The sequence below is a fragment of the Miscanthus floridulus genome, chromosome 8, assembly GCF_019320115.1.
Source record: "Miscanthus floridulus cultivar M001 chromosome 8, ASM1932011v1, whole genome shotgun sequence".
Classification (NCBI taxonomy): Eukaryota; Viridiplantae; Streptophyta; class Magnoliopsida; order Poales; family Poaceae; genus Miscanthus; species Miscanthus floridulus.
Window position 1 is genome coordinate 50729933 of NC_089587.1, and position 22037 is coordinate 50751969.

The 22037-nt window shown below is 43.5% G+C and overlaps 1 protein-coding gene across 1 annotated transcript; it reads left to right on the forward strand.

Annotated features, from left to right (window-relative positions):
* The first annotated feature begins 11407 nt into the window (after nucleotides 1-11407).
* On the forward strand, nucleotides 11408-11869 carry LOC136469041 (uncharacterized). Its single transcript, XM_066467384.1, has one exon. It carries the CDS (start codon nucleotides 11408-11410, stop codon nucleotides 11867-11869), a length of 462 nt encoding a protein of 153 aa, XP_066323481.1.
* The last annotated feature ends 10168 nt before the right edge of the window (nucleotides 11870-22037 follow it).

The following is a 22037-nucleotide window of genomic DNA, read 5'->3' on the forward strand; positions in this document are numbered from 1 at the left end:
TGAAATTTCTTCTCCAGGTCAGCCCAATTGGCAATGGAATTGACTGGCAATGATGAAAACCAAGTGAAGGCTGGCCCTGATAAGGACAAGGAGAAGAAACAAACTCAATGGGCATCCGCAACTGATGCTTCGCCCAATTATGTAAGATACCGACTGACATGTTCTATCGTGCTTTGTACTGTCTTGGCCAGTAAACTTAGCAAACTCTGGAAGCCTGTAATTTGTGGGAAAAGCGACCAAATCATACTATTCTGGATATGACGTTTGTATGAAAAGGTCAGCCCTTTTGGCTTCAGATTGAACTGATTCTTCATCATCTCGGTCACCCTCAACAGTAATTCATCAGCTTACGGATTTAGATTTCTTTGCACCTACTGACCCATCTGTGGAATGAAATCTCGTGTGCCTTGGTATCCTAGATTTGGCATCATGTGAAGGGTGTTATAATCTGTGCCATAGTGATATCCTTGTGGAATCTCAATCTGCTAGGTCCTTTGCTGGCTTACTGCTTGAAGTCTCTGATTGTAGACATAAGGATCTATATCCCTATGGATCCTTTGAATTGATGGTGCTATTTTTTGAGTCGACGACGATACGTGGCCTGTGCCAAAATTGATCACCTGGTTCTGACTTTGCCCTGCCGGCTGTTGCATATGTTGTACAGACAGTCTAGGATTGTACTATATCTGATTCGTAGTAGTTCCTTGAGCCTATTCAGATGAACCCTGAACTGTCTGGACATCACCATTACCAACTGGTGCTGCTTCTTGATGGCTGGTGTCAACTTGATTAGTCCCTTGGGTCTATGGATCTGGAATGTTGTAATAAGCCGATTTGCCTTGACCAACTAGAAATCCATGAATCGCCTCTCTCATGGCATTGTGGAATATGTCCACGAAAGCTTCGTTATGGCTTGATATGGCATCACGAACAAATTTGTCTACAATTTCCTTAAAGAAACGCCTGTCTTCATCTTCAGTTGTATCTGTCTGCCCGTGTAACAGAACTCTTAATAGTGGAAATTTCTAAACAATTGTGTTGTCATGTGTTTTGGTGTAGGACAACAAATATTTTTTCTGAAACTCTTCTGTAGCTTTGCTGATGATACCCTTAACCCCATCAGGTAGATCTTCATAATGCAGCATAAGGATGTCGTTGTTGTTGTGAACCGCCATGACGATTGTGGGGTCCCACCGGGCATGCCAAAAACATGTGTCGACACAGAATTTTCGTCCCGTGCCGATGACACATGCAGCAAGCCGGAAGGGTCTGCTCGATGGAGCTATAAATCCACCTAGCTTCAGCGTAGGGATGGTCGATCCTACACACTCCTCCCGAGACGTGCCAATCAATTTGATCCTGTAATTGACAAGGAGAGAAAGCTTATTAGTAATTAAGGGCAGAACTTGCCGGTGTTGCCAAACAGTCCCGAATGTGCGGCTCTGAGAGCCGATATGAAAGGAGATCAACTAAACAGTCGATTCCAGCATATTCATGAGAATAAATCAGTTAAAGCTCATTGGGTTATATAAGAAGAATCGGTTATCATTCAAGATAAATGTCGTTATTTGAGCAGATATTAATCAATGGCAATAAGATGTCAATAATGATTGGTTTATGCTGAGCCAATGATTACAAGCAACCGAACGCATTTTATATAAAGAAACAATTCAACACCATTTAACTGTTTAATAAAGATAAATCTAATAAATATGTTAGATCTCATCTATCGCTATGACCAGTGGGGCATGAGACAGAATCATGCAGGCCATAGAAATAACAATAGACTCAACGACTCTAACTCATTACTAATATCAGTGGGGCATGTGGTAGAATCATGCAGGCCGTAATACAATAATAAGATCATAGGGCTAACATATCTTTCAACCTATCTTTACTTCAATGGTCTCATGATGCGAACTGCTCGTGAAAGCACTCGATATCGGCTAAATAGTCGATTCAGGCATAGCGCACAGTTAAAGTCATGCCTTATCAGGAATAGATCTACCGAATAATGATCCCCACTTCACAGTGCTAACAATGGGGTGTGAGACAGAATCACACAGGCCATGATAACGGGCCATGGAACGGTTTTTCCTAGCCAATAAATCTACTCAAGACGTAACATGCTTTAACCGCACGCTATGCACGATCAAGATTGATGTAAAACAGCCGATAAAACGTAACTCATCGTTTAATGTACATATTAGATCGGTTTTAGATTAACAAACGATGGGTTAAACATGATATAAAGCCGATCTAGATAATCCCAATCGGACAGAGTGATATTGTTGTAATTTAGATGAATAATGAAAGCAATAAGCAATATCGATAACTTAATGAATCTACCAAAGACTGTCATTCTAAGGTAGAGCCGATAACTTGACCTTGATCTAGTTCATGCAGTGGGGTTTGACCGGGATCGATGCAGTCATACTTGAACTAGGCAAGAATCGATAACTAACTTATACCAGAGTCGCAGTGGAGGTCGACCGGATCGATGCAGCCATATGAACAGAGGTATAAGCCATGACGTTACTTACAACAAGCAGTGGAGGTCGACCGGATCGATGCAGCCATACTTGCTGAAGAACTCGCCGAGATCTACTCTACTCCTACTCCTAAGAGGTGGCCGAAGCCAAAAAAGTAAATGACTTGTATATTGGATTGATTGTTGTTCTTTACAATAGCTAGGGTTTGGTATTTATTCCTGGAGTCTAAACGTGAATACTACTCGAGCACGATTCGTTACAATTTTCCGGTATAAAAGAAAACATTCCTAATTTAAGATAACTTGGACCCTAATCTTCCCCATTTTGTAGAGTCCATCATGTTTTGTCCTGGCGCCGATTATAGCCTTTGTCATTATCTATCAGCGCTACCCGAAGAAAGATGATTCTGATGATACATTCGAATCAGCTAATTCCAATCTACACACAATTGCTTTCTTGATGACATGATCTTAGGAACTTTTAAATCTCTGCGAGACTCCTTCTAAATTTTGGTGTAAACCAAAGACTGGCGGGCTGTGATGCGGCCTAGTCCCCAAATCGGTTTCCAACTCAACGGGCTCGGGTTGCTCAACAATTTGCCTTTCATTTAAATCAACCCCGGCCACCTTCTCGTATCTGCTCGGCCCTTTTCCATTTCCTCCCCAATAACTATTGCCTGGGCAATTAAACGCGATGTGTCCCCCATGTAGGCAAACAAAGCATCTTATGGGAGATTTGCACGCCTCCCTAACATGTCCCACGGTCAAACAGCGTGAACAAATCCTAGACGTCAAAGCTGCTGAAGGATTGCCTGCAGCGGAGCATTGACCCAAGGCTGCTCCAGGCTCCAAATTCAAATAGGAGCCAATAGGCTTTGGCCTAGCCTGATGAACTTGCCCAATAGGATTCTTTCCTTTGTCAGAAGTAGGCCCTTTGTTAGCAGGGAAAAGCAAATGATCAAAAACGCTAATTCGAGGCTGATGAGAAGCAATTGGAACTTTGTTGGCTCTAGTGAGCAGAGTGCTTTTCACGGCATCAGCAAAGGTGGTTGAAGGTCTGATCAGATTTCCGTTTGCGGTCACTGCACTTTTCTGGATAGCAGTCCACAAGGCTTCTTCCTCGGCATAGAAACTTCTCCACTCCCAAATCCAGTTCAAGCCGCCATTGCTCTAGAGGTGGAAAAAGACTTTGAAAGACGAACACTCAAAAGAACACAAATTGGCAACATGAAAACCAATAGATTTTGAGGAAACCGAGAATTGAAACACCCTATCAGAAAGCTGAAGAACCACAAAATCCAAGGCCACACCCCCGATCGTAGACTAAAGAATGGCTCCAACTGAAGAAGGGGAGAGCTTGTACTTACAGCGGCCAAAAGAAGCGACCAAGAAGAATGCTTGGCCCCATATTGTCGGGGACACCGAGCAGCCAAACTTGCTCTTGATCACCTTTTGGACACCAATACCAGGACGAGGGTTTATGCCCTAGAGCTCCATGACCAGTAGCGGAAGCCCCGACGATGGCAGCAGCTGCTTGAGTTAGAGCCAGGAACCTCATGAAGCGAAGGAGCAACTAAAGGCGGGGCATCGATGGTGTCCACCCATGGTGGCTGGGTTGCCGGAGAGGAGGAGGGCCGACCAGCGCCGGCGGCGTCGTAGGTGACACCAAGAGCGGCTAGGAGGAGGTGCGCACCGCTGAGTCTCGGTTCCTCCTCTAGGTGGGTATGGTGCTAGTGGTTGCTTAGTACAATTTGATTGACATCTTGAATTTGCTAATCCAATCCAGTCCACTTAAGCCCCTAAGCTTGTTTTGCGGGGCTGCTTTGCCAGAATGCCTGCCTACTAGATGTTTCAGCCTTGCTGGCCTTAGTGAATGTACCACCAGATAGGAAAAAAAGAAAGAAAGAGGGAAGGGGATACGACATTCTCATCAAGCCCTCTGGCGTCGTTCGAGTGCAGCGGTAGAAAAGCCGCCGACGAGATGATGATGCGGTGCTCATCGGCAGCTAGTCCCCAAATCCGAGTTTCCCTACACCGGTATAGACCAGGGAGTAGAAGATGAGATCCCCAGCTGGTGCTCCATGTTAGATTGATCTCTAACCTAACTGGACCCAACGGTCCAATTGGGCCTTTGATTTGCGCTCTGATCAGGGGCGCCCAGCCCACCATGGGTGAAGGGCTACTGTCACCCTATGCTATAAAAAGAGGTGGGGGGCCAATGGCTCTTATCACGAGGTTGACCTGAGCCGACCTCTCCACCGACAAACCCTAAACCCGATCTAAGTGAGGGGCACAGCTAGTGATGGGAAGTACCTCCGCCACAGCACTGTGCCGTCGTCATCTTCACCGCCGGCACCGCATCTCCGACACGTCTTCCCCAACCGCCGTTGCCCGTGCGCAAACTACATCAACGAACCCAATGGCGGCCTCCGAACCCTCCCCCTCAACCGTGTTAGGTTCGGTACCTTTCCCCTTCCCTCTCCCTCTCTCTATTGCTGCACTAGAATGTATCCTAGGTCTTTGATTCATCAAGCACCCCGGCTAGATCCACTCCTAGACGATCCGAATAGTTTAACAATGGTATCGAAGCCATCGGTTTCTAGGATTTTAGATCTAGAATGGGTAAACCGATTAGAAAAGGAAAAAGTAGATTAGATCCAGTGCAGGTCTAAGAAGAAGAAGTGGGTTTCGGCCGACAAAGGGTTTGATTGAACCCTAACTTCGATCCCTTCAGATCTGAGAAAAGAAGAGGGTTCGAATGAACCCTAACCCTAACTAGGTAAAAGAAAGACGAGGGTTTTTTGGCCTTAAGAATGTAAGATGCCGAACCCTAAAATCATAGAGTCCCCCTCTGGGGAAGATAAACAGTGTCATCCCGAAACCCTAACCTTAACACAGTTAAACCCTAACCCATCCTAATCGGTCAAAACCAAGAAGAGCAAACTGATCCAAATCTGATTGGGGAAGAAGGGGAAAGGGAGACCTACCTCGCCGCTGCGCAGCGTTGCTGTCACGCCGGCACGCGGGGAAAAGAAAGGGCCTAGCCAGGGGCACTGCTCGCCGGGCTCCAGCCAAAGAGGCACCGTGGCCAGGCCACTCGACGGCGACGCGCTCACCTGCTGGAGAGCGCGCACGCCGGCGAGGGGGCCGGCAACGGCGCCGTTGCTCCACTGTTGTTGCTCCAGCGCTTCGCCTGCTTGTCGCTCGATGCTGCGGTACTGAAAAGAGAATCGAGAGCGGCTAAGAGAGAGAGCAGAGGAGAAAGTGAGCTAGGGTTTCTGAGGAGGCTGGCGTCGGTGGGTTTTTTATTCACCCGATCTCACCGCTCGGCCGTCGGATCTAAACGGATCAGCACGGACGACTGAGATAGAGCAGGCCAACTCGTAGCCTAGGCGGGCGCGCGACTTTGCCGGCCTAGGCCTAGGTTGCGGCCTGGGTGTGGCCTGCGCGTGCGCGGAGCGATGGGCCGAGCCGGCTTTTGCCGGTTTTGGGCCGAAACAGTAAAGAATGAGCCCAGTTTTGTTTTTTTTCTTTTTTCCAGAAAATTGAAAATAGAAATTGGCTCAAAAGAAAAATAGAAAAAGTATTTTTCCCTGTGGTTAAAATTCAAGAATATGAGTTCATTTATTCCGCTGCGTATTTAAAGATGTTATTTTTATTATTAAATTCGAACCAACAGGGAAATTTAATTTTGAAAAATGGATATGGTTTAATTTATTATAATATTGTTATTATTCTGACCAACGTTGATTAATGGCAATATTATGATGTTTTGTCTTGCATTAATTCTATTTCTGCCCAACGGTGATGTAGAATTAGTGTAGAGGACAATTGTATGTTTTAATTTTGACCAACGTTGGAAGTAAGGCATGCAATTGTTATTATTATATTTATGTTCTCACTCTATTTGAATTGTGGTTTCAGGCGGAAACAACTTGATGAGTTGTATCAAAGAGATCCCCACTCTAAAAGGTGATAACTATATTGAGTGGAAGAAAAAGATCGACCTAGCTTTCATCCTTGTTGAGGTGGACTGGGTAGTCACAACACCGTGCCCTACGGAGCCTATGGCACCGGTGAGGGAGACAAACGGGGCTGATGCCGCTTGGGCAACCAGAGACAGGGATTTTGCATCCCAAAGAATGTCCTATGACCTTGAGCATAGGAAATGGGTCACTGCCAAAAAGAACTGTTTGGCTATGATAAAGAACACGATTGAGCCTGTAATTGTAGGCTCAATTGTAACACCCTAAAATTTTCAACACTTTTAAATAGGGGAAATTGATTTACTAAGCATTTTTTGTGAGCATTTAAATTTAGGAAGAATAATAAAGTATGATAAAATTAAAAGTTAATAAAGTTTAACAACAATGAATGTGCATTCATGCTGCTGCATATCAATTTTTGGAGTGGTTTGATTTGAACTCAAGTTTGAATTTGATTTGAATTCTTGCTTTCGAAATTTGCTTTGGAAAGGAATTGGAAAAAAATGGAATCACTCCTTTTTAGCCCGAAGGCCTGCTGCTGCCGTGGCCCATCTTTTTCCCATGCCGGCCTGCGTTTCTCTCCCCGCTGTGCTTCGTTCGGCCACCCCAGAGCCGGCCCGCACGCATCACTGATTGGGCCAAAGCCTGGTTCCCCCGGCCCAGTCATGCGCCAGCTGCAAGCCATGCCGTGCAAGCCTCCTCCGCCGCTGACCAGCCAGGCCCGCAAGTCAGACCCACCTCCTTCCTCTTGTTCGTGTCCTAGGCAGACACTGCCGTCGCCGTTGAGTTCGACGCTGCTACGATCTTCGATGCCGTCGTGCCCAAGGAATTCTGTCCCCATAAATAGCGGCCGCACATCTCCCCTATCCCCTATCCCATCTAGCGCTCGTTTTTTTACCCCAGCCGCCGCAGCCGAGCTTCGATCCAACGCCGCTGCCGACCTCCGCTGACAGCTCATGCCGGACCACCTCTACTGCCTCTTGTTCTCGGTGCTCGGGTCTAGTGAGTTCACCGTTCCTTCCTCTCTCCCCCTGTATTTTTATTTCGTCGAATGGTGCACTAGAGGTCGAGGTTGGAGAGCTCCAGCACGCCGGCCATGGAGCCACCGTTGCTCAAGCCGCCGGAGCACTGTTCCGATGCTCTCTCTCTCTTTCTATTTCCGCCGGATTTATTTTTAGCCGTCGGTTTCTAATCCAACGCCCAGATCTACAAATACCCTTTCGATGCCGATTTTGCAATTACACCCTTATAATTATTTTGGTGTTAACCCATGGTCCTTTGCGCGTTTCACCATTTACGTTTCTTTCTTTCAAAAGCGTATTTTCGTTCGTTTGGACTGAAATATGTTTTCAATGATTTACAGTTTTGCCATTCAACTTGTTTTAGCCATAATTTCTCCGTTTTAACTCCGATTTGATCCGTTCAATTTGCGTTGGGTTCGTAATTAAGTAATCTACACGTTTACGCTACTATAAAGTAGGTTTCTAACTTTTATAATTCGAGCTTAGATCTAATCTATTATTTATCTATAGGAAATCTTGTATAAATCATAACTTTTCCGTTTTAGATCTGATTTTTGTGATCTTCGCGTCTGTGTGTTCATAGCGAGACGTAGATTCGTTTTCCAAACTTTTCATCATGATTCTTTGCTGTTGGTGTACTGTTCTAATCTGTAGCCTTGTTTGCTTTGCATGATTGCTCCTGGATGCTTGTATGTTGCTATGGTTATCGAGTATAGACGGTGAGCAGTTCTCGAAAGGTCAAGGGTACGACTTTGACGAGCAGGACTAGCAGGAGTACGTTGCTCAAGGCAAGTATAGCATGGGATCATCCTTGTTTCCTATTCACTTTAATTCATTAAATTCATGTTGCATGTGTCTTCTTGTTAGGAATTTCCTAGAATTGGACTATTGCCTTGTCACCTATGGGTTATGCATCTGGGTAGCTTTGCTAGAGCTCAGTTAAACCATGATCTTATAACTTGACTAATGGTATATGCAATAAACATAAAATATGACTTTTTAGCAACATGGAAACAGGGGGCTGGAGTATTTAGCTGCTTTCTAAATGCCTTAGATTCCTCTCCTTAAGGACTTATTTGTAAGTGATCATTCGGGACTTACAGTACAGCTGTGAGGGCTACATGGCTCTAGCTTTAGCTTAGTATGAGGACCTTTTCTAGCTTGTTAGTGGTTACCTTTATGGCGCAAGAGGGGTGTGTTCCAGGTTCGATATAGTGCGACCTCTGTCCGTCAGTGTATAGGCTGCGCGTCATTGTGCCTGTCGGAAGGAGAGCTCTACATTCGTAGGTCACAGAAACCTAGCGGCCCTAACTTGTTAGACGAACCTTTGAAAGGCTTCATAGTGACCCCTGCCTGCTCACCTTGGAAGTGTTTTGGGAGTTATAAACCCGGACATATGGGAATCACGACTCACAGTGAAAGTGTACAACCTCTGCAGAGTGTAAAACTGGTATATCAGCCGTGCTCACGGTCATGAGCAGCCTTGGAACATTTATGGAATAGATGATCACTAAGTAATATCTGTTTATGCTATTCATTACTCATGTTTACATTTGATCATGTGTTTGGCAAGGGGAATTGAAACAACTTGATGCTACTCATAAGTTAAAATTGTGACAACTAAAATCTGAACGTTGTTAAACCTGTGTCTAGCCTTTTGAGCCTCATGAACCCCGTGTTACACTTGTTAAGTACGACATGTACTTATGCTTGTTTATTTTCATTATTTGGATAAAAATCCCAGATGGGTAATAGATGACCTTAAGAATGATGATTTCCCTGAGGACTACTAGACTTGTGGTCAACCAGTCGACGCCCCTATGAATTGGAGCTTCCGCGATAGATCTTTTTATTATTTTCCACTATACTTATGTAATAACTCTGTCTTATTCATAATGTAATAAACATTGGTGATGATACTATTCATAATTTGTCGGTTTATGTGTGTGACTGATCTCTAGGCGCACATAAGGTTTTGCACCCTATTTTATCCTTAAAATTGGGTGTGACAGATTGGTATCAGAGCCGTGTTGATTGTAGGACGCAAGCCTAGTTAGCAATGGTCTTTTTTAGCTTCTTTTGTTTCACTCATTTCATGCTTTCTATCTCACCCTTGGTATTTGCTAAAGTTTTATGCTTCTTTTGTCTTATTCTATTATGAAAACTTTTGCTTCTAACCTAATCTAACTAAATCTAATTCTGTAGATGCCTCGTGCCCATAAGACTGCCCGCATCAGCACTGGGGGGTACTACCCGCCACAAGGTTTGTCCATGGAGCCTGAGGAGGAAGAACCTTAGGAATAGGAATTGGATTCACCAACACCGCCAATGCCTGAGTCCACACCTGAGCCAGCCTAGGATGACCCTCAAGAAGTCGAGATCGTTGACTTGTCCAAAAATGAAGAGGATGAGCCGATCCCGCCATTGAGGTGGACGATAAAGGTGTGGTATAAGCCGGGATGTAAATTCTCCATTTCACATCACCGACTCATGAGCCTACTTCAGACATACTACAGTGACTGGGATGCAGCTGTAGAATACGCTTGCGAAGAGCATACTAGAAGGTTAGGGTGTGCATCACCATCAAGGATGAGCAGAAAGACGCGTATCAGCTGGATTCAAACTATGCACACCATGGTCACCGCGCTACCATGGAGGACGGCATAGAAGATGCAGCCGCTGAAGCTTGCATAGGCCTCCGTGGTCACCGATTCAAGGATAGGAAGGATGATCAATATCGATTCCTTCCTCATCAACACCCAGAACTGGGATGGGCGATGATGGACCCGTAGGGCACGGATCCAACCACTGAAGCGATGGTACACTTTGGTTATGAGTCTATGTCAAGGATTCGCCGATTGGAGAATCAATTGAAGGCGCAGCAGGAAGCAATCAAGAGGCACCAGCAAGTGATAGACGAGCAAAGGGTGTGCCTCAATTTGCCCAAGATGTATGAGGAGCTTCCTCATAGGTATTGCCCCTAGATGTTGGAGTCCCTCTTTATGTAATAACACGATAGCAGAACGAGTGAGTCGAGTCGGGTCGAGTCGAGTTTTTAGTGCGGTGTGAACATTGTGTGTTTAGTTGATTTGATATTATGTTTATGCATGAGTTGGATCTTTGTAATGTGTGCTGGAACTTTGTGGGCATGTCCGCAAGTTTCATATTTAAGAATATTAAAGTTTGGGTCAATAAATAAATAGTTGGGTTTGTTACATCTTGCTTTCTCGGAATCTGTTTTTCGGAGCAGTCTGCCTTTATCTTAATACCAAATAAAATATACACGACCAAAAATTATGAAATTGTTGTGAGAATAACTAGACTTAATTATCTTTCCAATGCCTCTGGAATCACCCCCATATCTGATCTGGTTCGTGAGATATCTCTGTTTCAAGTTAAAGTTACTGCACAGTCTGGAATCTGGGAACAGTTTCAGTTGTATCCTGTTTTTGAATAATCTAACGACAGAATCTGGGAAAGTGGTCTGAATAAAAGTTGTAGAAAATTTCGTAAGCTTTCCAACCATATGAAGTACACCCTATTTGGATTTCTGGAACTCGAGATATGACTGTTTTACAGAACTGCTGATGTTGAGACTCGTCCAGAAAATTTTCAGAATGTATTATAACCTGGGAATGTATAAATTTTGAATATTTGATAAGCAGATGTCTGGAAGAGAAAGAGGCCGAGGTCATGGAGGTGTTCCCCCACATCCACCACCACTACCACCGACTATTGAACAACTCTTGGCAATATAGATGCAGCTCATGCAAACGTTGGTGCAGAATCAGCAGAACCAATAGGGTGGTGGAGCACCACGTGATAAGCATGGTGAATTCTTGAAGGGCCGTCCCCTAGTGTTCTCTCGTGTCGCTGATCCACTGGAAGCAGATGATTGGCTTCGTGCGATGGAGAGGCAGCTCAACATAGCTCAATGTGATAATCAGCAGAAAGTGTTGTACGCTTCAGGACAGCTCCAGGGAGAAGCTCATGATTGGTGGGAGTCATTCGAGTATGGATGTCCTACCAACGCTCCTCCTGTCACCTGGCAGGAGTTTAAGGAGAATTTCAGATCTTATCACATACCAGAGGGACTGATAGAGCTCAAGCAAGAGGAATTCAGAGCTTTGAAGCAGGGATCTATGTCCATCGCTGAGTACCATGACAAGTTTGCCCAGTTGTCACGATATGCTCCGAATGAAGTGGCTAACGATGCTGATAAGCAACGCCGCTTTCTCAAGGGTCCGTATGATGGCCTGCAACTCCAGCTTATGTCAAACACATATCCCAACTTTCAGACACTGGTAAATCGCGCCATTGTTATTGACAACAAGCGCAAAGAAATGGAGGCCAAGAAGAGGAGGCTTTAGGGTCAGGCCTTTGGGAGCAATACTCGTCCACGTACCAATCCTCAACAAGGTTTCCAGCAGAGGTTTCAGGGACCACCCAGTCAATGGAATCGTGATCAGTATCCCCAGCGCAACCAGAACCAGCAGTAGAATGCTAATCAACGTCCTCAGCAATAGAGTGGTCAGCAGACACCACGACAGGGAGCACCCAATAACACTCCTATGAAGACTAGTGCCCCTAGCACCCCCAGCAAGTGTTTCCGTTGTGGCAAAGAAGGTCGCCTGTCTTATAATTGCCCTGAGAAGCCCAATCAGCAAACCCCTCAGAAGCAGAACAGCAACCAGAAGCCAACACAGTATGGAAAGGTGAATCATGTGTCTACAGAGACGGCGGTTGCTGAACCAGAAGTCATGCTCAGTACGTTCAATGTCCACTCAACCCCCGCTACTGTTCTTTTCGATTCTGGAGCTTCGCATTCATTCATATCACAAGCATTTGTTAGAAACCACAGCATACCATTATGTGTCATGCAAAATCCTATGTTAGTAAACTCATCGGGTGGAAGTATGCAAGCTTCATATCGTTGTCTTCCAACTAGTCTATCCTTAAGGGGGGTAGAGTTTAAAGTGAGCCCTATTGTGTTGAGAGCATCTGGTATAGATGTGATTCTGGGTATGGACTGGATGAAGCAACAACAAGCAGTGATCTAGTGTAAAGAAAAGGTAGTTGTTGTGACCGCACCCAGTGGAGAAAGAATCCGTGTTGATGTTGTCATACAAGCACAGCCGACCGCCACAGTGAACTAGCTTGATGATAGCGGTAACAAGGAGGACCCAGTGGTGGATGAATTTCCAGATGTGTTCCCCGATGATTTGCTAGGTATGCCGCCTGACCGTGATATTGAGTTTATTATTGAATTATTACCTGGAACTGCACCTATAGCTAAGCATCCATATAGAATGGGGGTTAAAGAATTAGAAGAACTTAAGAAACAAATTATGGAGTTACAGGAGAAAGGTTTTATTCGTCCTAGTTCATCACCTTGGGGAGCACCAGTTATATTTGTTGACAAGAAGGATGGAACTCAGAGGATGTGTGTTGATTATCGGTCACTCAATGAGGTTACCATCAAGAACAAGTATCCGTTGCCTAGAATTGATGATTTGTTTGATCAGTTGAGAGGTGCCTATGTTTTCTCTAAGATTGATCTTCGTTCGGGCTACCATCAATTGAGGATTCGTGCAACAGATATACCCAAGATAGCTTTTACTACGAGGTATGGTTTGTATGAGTACACTATTATATCATTTGGTTTGACCAATGCACCTGCCTACTTTATGTACATGATGAATAAGGTGTTCATGGAGCTTTTGGATAAGTTTGTGGTGGTGTTCATCGATGATATATTGATATTCTCCAAAATAGAAGAAGAGCACGCTAAACATCTGAGGTTGGTCCTGCAGAAGCTCAGAGAACACAAGTTGTATGCCAAGCGAAGCAAGTGTGAATTTTGGTTGAAGGAAGTTTCTTTCCTTGGTCATGTTGTCTCTAACGGTGGAATTGCAGTAGATCCCGGTAAGGTGAAAGATATGTTGAATTACAAGCCACCAATAGATGTGGGACATATACGTAGTTTCTTGGGATTAGCTGGATACTACAGAAGGTTTATTGAAGGTTTCTCTAAGCTTGCCAAGCCAATGACAGCCTTATTGGAGAAAAATGCTAAGTTTGTGTGGTCCGAGAAGTGCCAGGCTAACTTCGAAGAGTTGAAGAAGAGGTTGACTATAGCCCCAGTGTTGACTTTGCTAGACCTGAATAAAAGCTTTTCGATCTATTGTGATGCATCTCATCAGGGACTTGGATGTGTTCTTATGCAAGAAGGCAGAGTAGTGGCTTATGCATCTCGGCAGTTGAGAAAGCATGAGTTGAATTATCCTACCCATGATTTGGAGTTAGCAGCAGTGGTTCATGCTTTGAAAATATGGAGGCATTATCTCATTGGACATAAGAGTGACATCTATACTGATCATAAAAGTCTAAAGTACATTTTCACTCAGACAGATCTGAATATAAGACAGCGTCGATGGTTAGAGTTGATCAAAGATTATGATTTGGAGGTACACTATCATCCTAGGAAGGCGAACATTGTTGCCGATGCTCTTAGTAGGAAGAGTTATGTCAATGAGGTGCAAGTGACATCGATGTCAAGTGAGTTGTGTGCTAAATTTGAGCGACTGAATTTAGGCTTTGTTACCAATGCAGTGGAGTTGGTGTTGGAGCCTAAATTGGAGCAAGAAATATATAAGGGACAGTTATAGGATGTGAAGTTGAAGGAGATAGCGGAAAACATAGTGATTGGTAAGGCACCAGGTTTTAGTATGGATGACAATGGAACTCTGTGGTTTGGGAAAAGACTGTGTATGCCTGACGATAAGGCTATACGAGAGGCAATTCTTCGTGAGGCCCATGAGTCTGCTTATTCTATTCATCCTAGAAGTACCAAGATGTATTTGGATTTAAAAGAGAAGTATTGGTGGTACGGACTCAAAAGAGATATTGTTGAATATGTTGCTTTGTGTGATACATGTCAGAGAGTCAAAGCTGAACATCAAAGGCCTACAGGATTGTTACAACCAATGAAGATACTTGAGTGGAAGTGGAAAGAAGTTGGTATGGATTTTATAGTTGGGTTACCACGTACTCAGAGAGGATATGATTCCATCTGGGTAATAGTAGATCGGCTAACTAAGGTTGCCCACTTCTTACCAGTTAAGACTACTTATACTGGACCCCAATTGGCTGCGCTATATATGGAGAGAATAGTTTGTCTACATGGGGTTTCCAAGAAAATTGTGTCTGATCGAGGTACCCAATTTACATCTCATTTTTGGCAGCAAGTACATAGTTCGTTGGGAACCAAGTTAAATTTTAGTACAGCATATCATCCTCAGACGGATGGGCAAACTGAGAGAATTAATCAGATATTAGAGGATATGTTGAGAGCTTGTGCGTTGTAGTATGGTACAAGTTGGGACAAGAGTTTGCCTTATGCAGAGTTCTCGTATAACAACAGTTATCAGAAAAGTCTCAATATGGCACCTTTCGAAGCTTTATATGGACGAAAGTGTAGAACCCCGTTGTTTTGGAACCAAACGGGGGAAACTCAAGTGTTTGGGCCAGATGTTTTGAGAGACGCAGAAGAGCAAGTAAGGTTGATCAGGGATAACTTGAGAGTGGCTCAGTCTCGACAGAAGAGCTATGCCGATACTAGAAGAAGAGAATTGGTTTTTAAAGTAGGTGATTATGTGTACTTGAAGGTGTCACCTATGAGAAGTGTGAGGAGGTTTAACATGAAAGGGAAGTTAGCGCCAAGGTATATTGGACCTTTTAAGATTTTAGAGAGACATGGAGAGGTAGCTTATCAGTTGGAATTGCCCGAGAGTTTGTCAGGTGTACATGATGTGTTCCATGTGTCTCAACTGAAGAAGTGTCTGCGTGTACCCGAGGAGCAGATACCATTAGAAGAGCTTACAGTTAAGGAGGATCTCACATATGAGGAGTTTCCGGTAAGGATTTTGGAGACGGCAGAAAGAGTTACAAGGAGCCGAGTTATAAAGATATGCAAGGTTCAGTGGAATCGGTATACAGTAGATGAGGCCACTTGAGAAAGAGAAGAGGATCTAAGGAAAACATACCCACCGTTATTTGAGTAAGCATCGTCCGAATCTCGAGGACGAGATTCATTTTAAGGGGGGTAGAATTGTAACACCCTAAATTTTTCAACACTTTTAAATAGGGGAAATTGATTTACTAAGCATTTTTTGTGAGCATTTAAATTTAGGAAGAATAATAAAGTATGCCAAATTAAAATTTAATAAAGTTTAACAACAATGAATGTGCATTCATGCTGCTGCATATCAATTTTTGGAGTGGTTTGATTTGAACACAAGTTTGAATTTGATTTGAATTCTTGCTTTCAAAATTTGCTTTGGAAAGGAATTGGAAAAAAAATGGAATCACTCCTCCTTCTTTTTGGCCCGAAGGCCTGCTGCTGCCGCGGCCCATCTTTTTCCCGCGTCGGCCTACGTTTCTCTCCCCGCTGTGCTCCGTTCGGCCACCCCAGAGCCGGCCCGCGCGCTTCACTGATTGGGCCAAAGCCTAGTTCCCCTAGCCCAGTCGCGTGCCAGCTGCAAGCCATGCCGCGCAAGCCTCCTCCGCCGCTGACCAGCCGGGCCCACAAGTTAGACCCACCTCCTTCCTCTTGTTCGTGTCCCAGGCGGACACTGTGCCGTCGCCGTTAAGTCCGACGCTGCTACGATCTTTGATGCCATCGCGCCCAAGGAATTCCATCCCCATAAATAGCGGCCGCACCTCTCCTCTATCCCCTATCCCATCTAGCGCTCGTTTTTTTTTTGCCCTAGCCGCCACAGCCGAGCTTCGATCCAGCGCCGCCACCGACCTCCGCTGACAGCTCGTGCCGGACCGCCTCTACTGCCTCTCATTCTCGGTGCTCGGGTCCAGTGAGTTCGCCGTTCCTTCCTCTCTCCCCTTGTATTTTTATTTCATCGAATGGTGCACTGGAGGTCGAGGTTGGAGAGCTCCAGCACGCCGGCCATGGAGCCGCCGTTGCTCAAGCCGCCGGAGCACTGTTCCGGAGCTCTCTCTTTCTATTTCCGCCGGATTTATTTTTAGCCGTCGATTTCTAATCCAACGGCCCAGATCTACAGATACCCTTTCGATGCCGATTTTGCAATTACACCCTTATAATTATTTTGGTGTTAACCCGTGGTCCTTTGCGTGTTTCACCATTTACGTTTCTTTCTTTCAAAAGCGTATTTTCGTTCGTTTGGACTGAAATACATTTTCAATGATTTACAGTTTTGCCATTCAACTTGTTTTAGCCATAATTTCTCCGTTTTAACTCCGATTTGATCCATTCAAGTTGTGTTGGGTTCGTAATTAAGTAATCTACACGTTTACGCTACTGTAAAGTAGGTTTCCAACTTTTATAATTCGAGCTTAGATCTAATCTATTATTTGTCTATAGGAAATCTTGTATAAATCATAACTTTTCCGTTTTAGATCTGATTTTTGTGATCTTCGCGTCTGTGTATTCATAGCGAGACGTAGATTCGTTTTCCAAACTTTTCATCTTGATTCTTTGTTGTTGGTGTACTGTTCTAATCTATAGCCTTGTTTGCTTTGCATGATTGCTCCTAGATGCTTGTATGTTGCTATGGTTATTGAGTATAGACGATGAGCAGTTCTCGAAAGGTCAAGGGTACGACTTTGACGAGTAGGACCAGCAGGAGTACGTTGCTCAAGGCAAGTATAGCATGAGATCATCCTTGTTTCCTATTCACTTTAATTCATTAAATTCATGTTGCATGTGTCTTCTTGTTAGGAATTTCCTAGAATTGGACTATTGCCTTGTCACCTATGGGTTATGCATCTAGGTAGCTTTGCTAGAGCTCGGTTAAACCATGATCTTATAACTTGACTAATGGTATATGCAATAAACATAAAATATGACTTTTTAGCAACATGGAAACAGGGGGCTAGAGTATTTAGCTGCTTTCTAAATGCCTTAGATTCCTCTCCTTAAGGACTTATCTGTAAGTGATCATCCGAGACTTACAGTACAGCTGTGAGTGCTACATAGCTCTGGCTTTAGCTTAGTATGAGGACCTTTTCTAGCTTGTTAGTGGTTACCTTTATGGCGCAAGAGGGGTGTGTTCCGGGTTCGATATAGTGCGACCTCTGTCCGTCAGTGTATAGGCTGCGCGTCATTGTGCCTGTCGGAAGGAGAGCTCTACATTCATAGGTCACAGAAACCTAGCGGCCCTAACTTGTTAGACAAACCTTTGAAAGGCTTCATAGTGACCCCTGCCTGCTCACCTTGGAAGTGTTTTGGAAGTTATAAACCCAGGCATATAGGAATCACGACTCACAGTGAAAGTGTACAACCTCTACAGAGTGTAAAACTGGTATATCAGTCGTGCTCACGGTCACGAGTGGCCTTGGAACATTTATAGAATAGATGATCACTAAGTAATATCTGTTTATACTATTCATTACTCATGTTTACATTTGATCATGTGTTTGGCAAGGGGAATTGAAACAACTTGATGCTACTCATAAGCTAAAATTGTGACAACTAAAATCTGAACGCTGTTAAACCTGTGTCTAGCCTTTTGAGACTCATGAACCCCGTGTTACACTTGTTAAGTACGACATGTACTTATGTTTGTTTATTTTCATTATTTGGATAAAAATCCTGGATGGATAACAGATGACCTTGAGAATGATGATTTCCCTGAGGACTATTAGACTTGTGGTCAACCTAGTCGATGTCCCTAGTGAATTGGAGCTTCCGCGATAGATCTTTTTATTATTTTCTGCTATACTTATGTAATAACTCTGTATTATTCATGATGTAATAAACATTGGTGATGATACTATTCATAATTTGTCGGCTTATGTGTGTGACTGATCTCTGGGCGCACATAAGGTTTTACATCCCCATTTTATCCTTAAAATTGGGTGTGACAGCTCAATCCCAGAGTGTGACACCGTCACTGAGTATCTCGAAAAAATAAAGAGTCAGTTCACTGGCTCTTCAAAGACATATGCTACCTAGCTGGTGACAAAGAGATACTCAGGCAATGGTGGCATAAGAGAGCACATACTAAGGATGAGTCATTTGGCATCCAAGCTAAAACCAATGGATCTGGCTCTCAAGGATGAGTTCCTTATCCATCTGGTTTTTGCTTCCTTGCCAAAAGAGTTTGACACTTTTGTTGTCAACTATAACATACAGCCTGAAAAATAGGACATGGAGAGACTCATGTCTATGTGTATGCAAGAGAAGGAGAGAATGAAAGCTGTCAATGGTGGCACTATCAATTATCTGAAAGATAACAAGAAAAAGAATACTAATGCTAACTTCTCCTCAAAGTCAAAGGGAAAGGGTCCCTATGCTGCATCAGCCTCAGCAAAACTAAGTTCACAGTAGAGAAAGATCAATGTCTCTACTGCAAGAAGATGGGACATTATAAGAAAGATTATCCCGATTACCTAAAGATGATCATGGCAAAGAAAGGTGAAAACATTATTACGTTCATAAATGAATCCCTGTATGTACAGTATTCGAAATCTACTTGGATTGACTCAGGTGTAATTGTTCATGTTGCTAATTCTTTATAGAGGTTCTGTTCGACGATGATTATGCAAAGAAGCGAAAGACACGTTAAAGTCGCAAATAGAGTCCAAGCAGAAGTTGAAGCCGTTGGCGATCTTTCTCTAGAGCTTGCTGATGGTTTCAACCTCATACTTAGAGATGTTTTTTTATGTTCCCTCGTTACAGAGGAATTTGATTAGTGTGTCATGTTTGGACAATGATGGTTATGATTAGTCATTTTGGAAATAGCAAATGTAAGATAACATTTAATGATGTATGTGTTGGTCTTGCTATCTTACAAAATGAGCTTTATTTGTTATCACTACGTGATGATGTGAATGTTGTATGCGATAATAGGAACGTTGCGTGCGACACTGTGAATGTATCCTCGTCTGCAGATGTAAACAGAAAATGAAAGAGAGCTCATGATGCATTGTCGAAATTATGACACTGTCGTTTAGGCCATATTTCGAGGGAGAGAATAGAAAGACTAGTTAAAAATAATATTCTTCCTCCATTAAAGCTCTCGGATTTAGAATAATGCAGAGACTGCATAAAAGGAAAGTATGTAAAGAAAATTAAGAAAGATAACAAACGAAGTGCAGGAATTCTACAGATTATTCACACAGATATCTGTGGTCCGTTTCCTATAAAGAGTGTGGATGGTTATGATTCATTCATAACATTCACAGATGATTACTCCCGTTATGGTTATATTTATCCAATCAAAGAAAGAACAGAAGCATTGGATAAATTTAAAATATTTAAGGCAGAAGTTGAAAACCAACACAATTTAAAGATTAAGATAGTCAGGTCCGACCGTGGAGGAGAGTACTACGGTCGGCATACCCCATATGACCAAGTTCCTGAACCTTTTGTAAGATTCTTATAGGAGAATAGCATAGTAGCCCAGTATTCTACATCGGACGAACCTCGGCAGAATGGAGTAGCTGAAAGACGTAATCGTACACTGATGGATATGGTACGTAGTATGATAAGTTACTCCACCTTACCATTGAGCCTGTGGATGGAGGCGTTAAAAACCGCCATTCATATTCTCAATAGAGTACCAAGTAAGTCGGTGGCCAAAACACCGTATGAGTTGTGGACAGGTAAAGTACCCTCACTAAACCACTTTCGTGTGTGGGAGAGTCCTGCTGAGGCTAAAGTATTTAATCCGAACATTGGAAAGCTAGATCTCAAAACAGTGAGTTGTCATTTCATTGGCTATCCAGAAAAATCAAAAGGTTTTCGTTTCTACTGTCTAGATAGACATACAGAGTTTGTGGAAACGAGACACGATGTTTAGAAACAAAACAAGAGAGCTCTTTTATTTTAACAGAAAGAAATACAAAAATAATTAGAAAGTAAAATTATTCAATCTTTTTTTTGTATTTTAATAAATAGTATCTTTTAACTAACAACTAGATACCGAAATTCTTTGAATCACTTTACAGCGTGTTTGGTTCGTGGATTGGCTCCGTCGGCACCGGTTGGCTCCGCATGCATACGGAATCGTCCGTCGTTTTTTACAAACAAATTGATTCCGATTTGAGCAGTCCGCGTGGACTGAAGATGCAAACCAAACACCCATTTTAGGTTCGGAGCTAGGGCTGTGTTTAGATGACGATTTTTTTGCAAATGTACTGTAGCACTTTTCGTTTTCGTTGTTATTTGATAATTAGTGTCCAATCATGAACTAATTAGACTTAAAAAATTCGTCTCGTGAATTATGGCTAAACTGTGTAATTAGTTTTATTTTTTATCTATATTTAATGCTTCATGCATATGTCCAAAGATTCAATGTGATAGGGAATCTTGAAAAATTTTGTAAAATTTTCTGGAACTAAACTGGACCTAGGATCGGATGATTCCGATTTGAGCATTCCGCCTCCGCCTAACCAAACACGCTGTAAGTTACTAAGGCCTTGTTTGGCCGGGCTCCCGGCAGCTCCGGCTGACACCCCTACAACACACTGTAGCAACACTGTAGCATCAGAGCTGTTCTTCTATTCCCACCTTTTTCCTCTCACTGTAGCAGCGGATTTCTAGCTCCACGGCTCCGGTCCTTGCATGCTACAGTGAGTAAACAGTGTATGAAGCCGAAGCCCCCTCGAAGCCGTACCAAATGGGCCCTCAGTTTAGGTCCAGTTTTTGCATCCGTTATTGTCCTGCTTTTGAGTGCGGGTGGGTGATAGAGTGCGTGTACACATGTCTTGTAACATAAGCTGTTTCAACCTAGTCACCCAAACCCAAAAAAAGGGTGTGCGGTGTTTCCCGATCTCTCTTCACATAGTCACACGATGTTAACTACAATAAGAAATTGAAAACACAATAGTTTCTGCAATCTTGGGATATGAGGTAGGATTCTAAACACACTACTAATTTCAATAATGAACACCAAAGTAATTTGATAAAAAGTAAAACAGAGGGCACAAGAATTACTCTGCAGCAGCTTGCATGCTAGACAAGAAATCTTGAGCATCAACAACGAAAACAGCTCTAGCTGCTTTAGACAGGATTTCATCAAGCTTGGGCTTGAGCCTTGCATTGCATCGCCTGGGACATCAGCAACATACACACACAGGTTTTGCTTTGCTTTGCCATTCTGGAAAGGGCAATAGGAAGGTTTAGCAAACATATTGCAGTCAAGAAATGTATGTTTCTTCATAAGAAACTATGCTGTGCTTTTTCTTTATCTCATATGTTGCTAAATATGCAATTACCGATGAGCAACCATTCTATTCTCCAGTGAATTAAATTGAATGAAGGACAACCAAAGAGAAGTATAGGTTTGGCAGCGCACCTACGAGGCTACGATACGCACCAGGATTGTGAAGTCAAATAGATCTGCTCCGGGGGCTGCTGCGGGTCCAGCTCTCGGCCTGGCCGACCCACACCTTGGCTTGGCGAACCCACTCGTCCATGGCTGCTTGCTTGAACCGAAGAATACAGTATCTTACTGTGGTGGCTGCGGAGGCGTTATACGCAGGCGAGGAATAAGAAGA

Coding starts and splice junctions, on each gene's coding strand:
- LOC136469041 (XM_066467384.1), top strand. CDS start 11,408: ATGGAGAGGCAGCTCAACATAGCTCAATGTGATAATCAGCAGAAAGTG.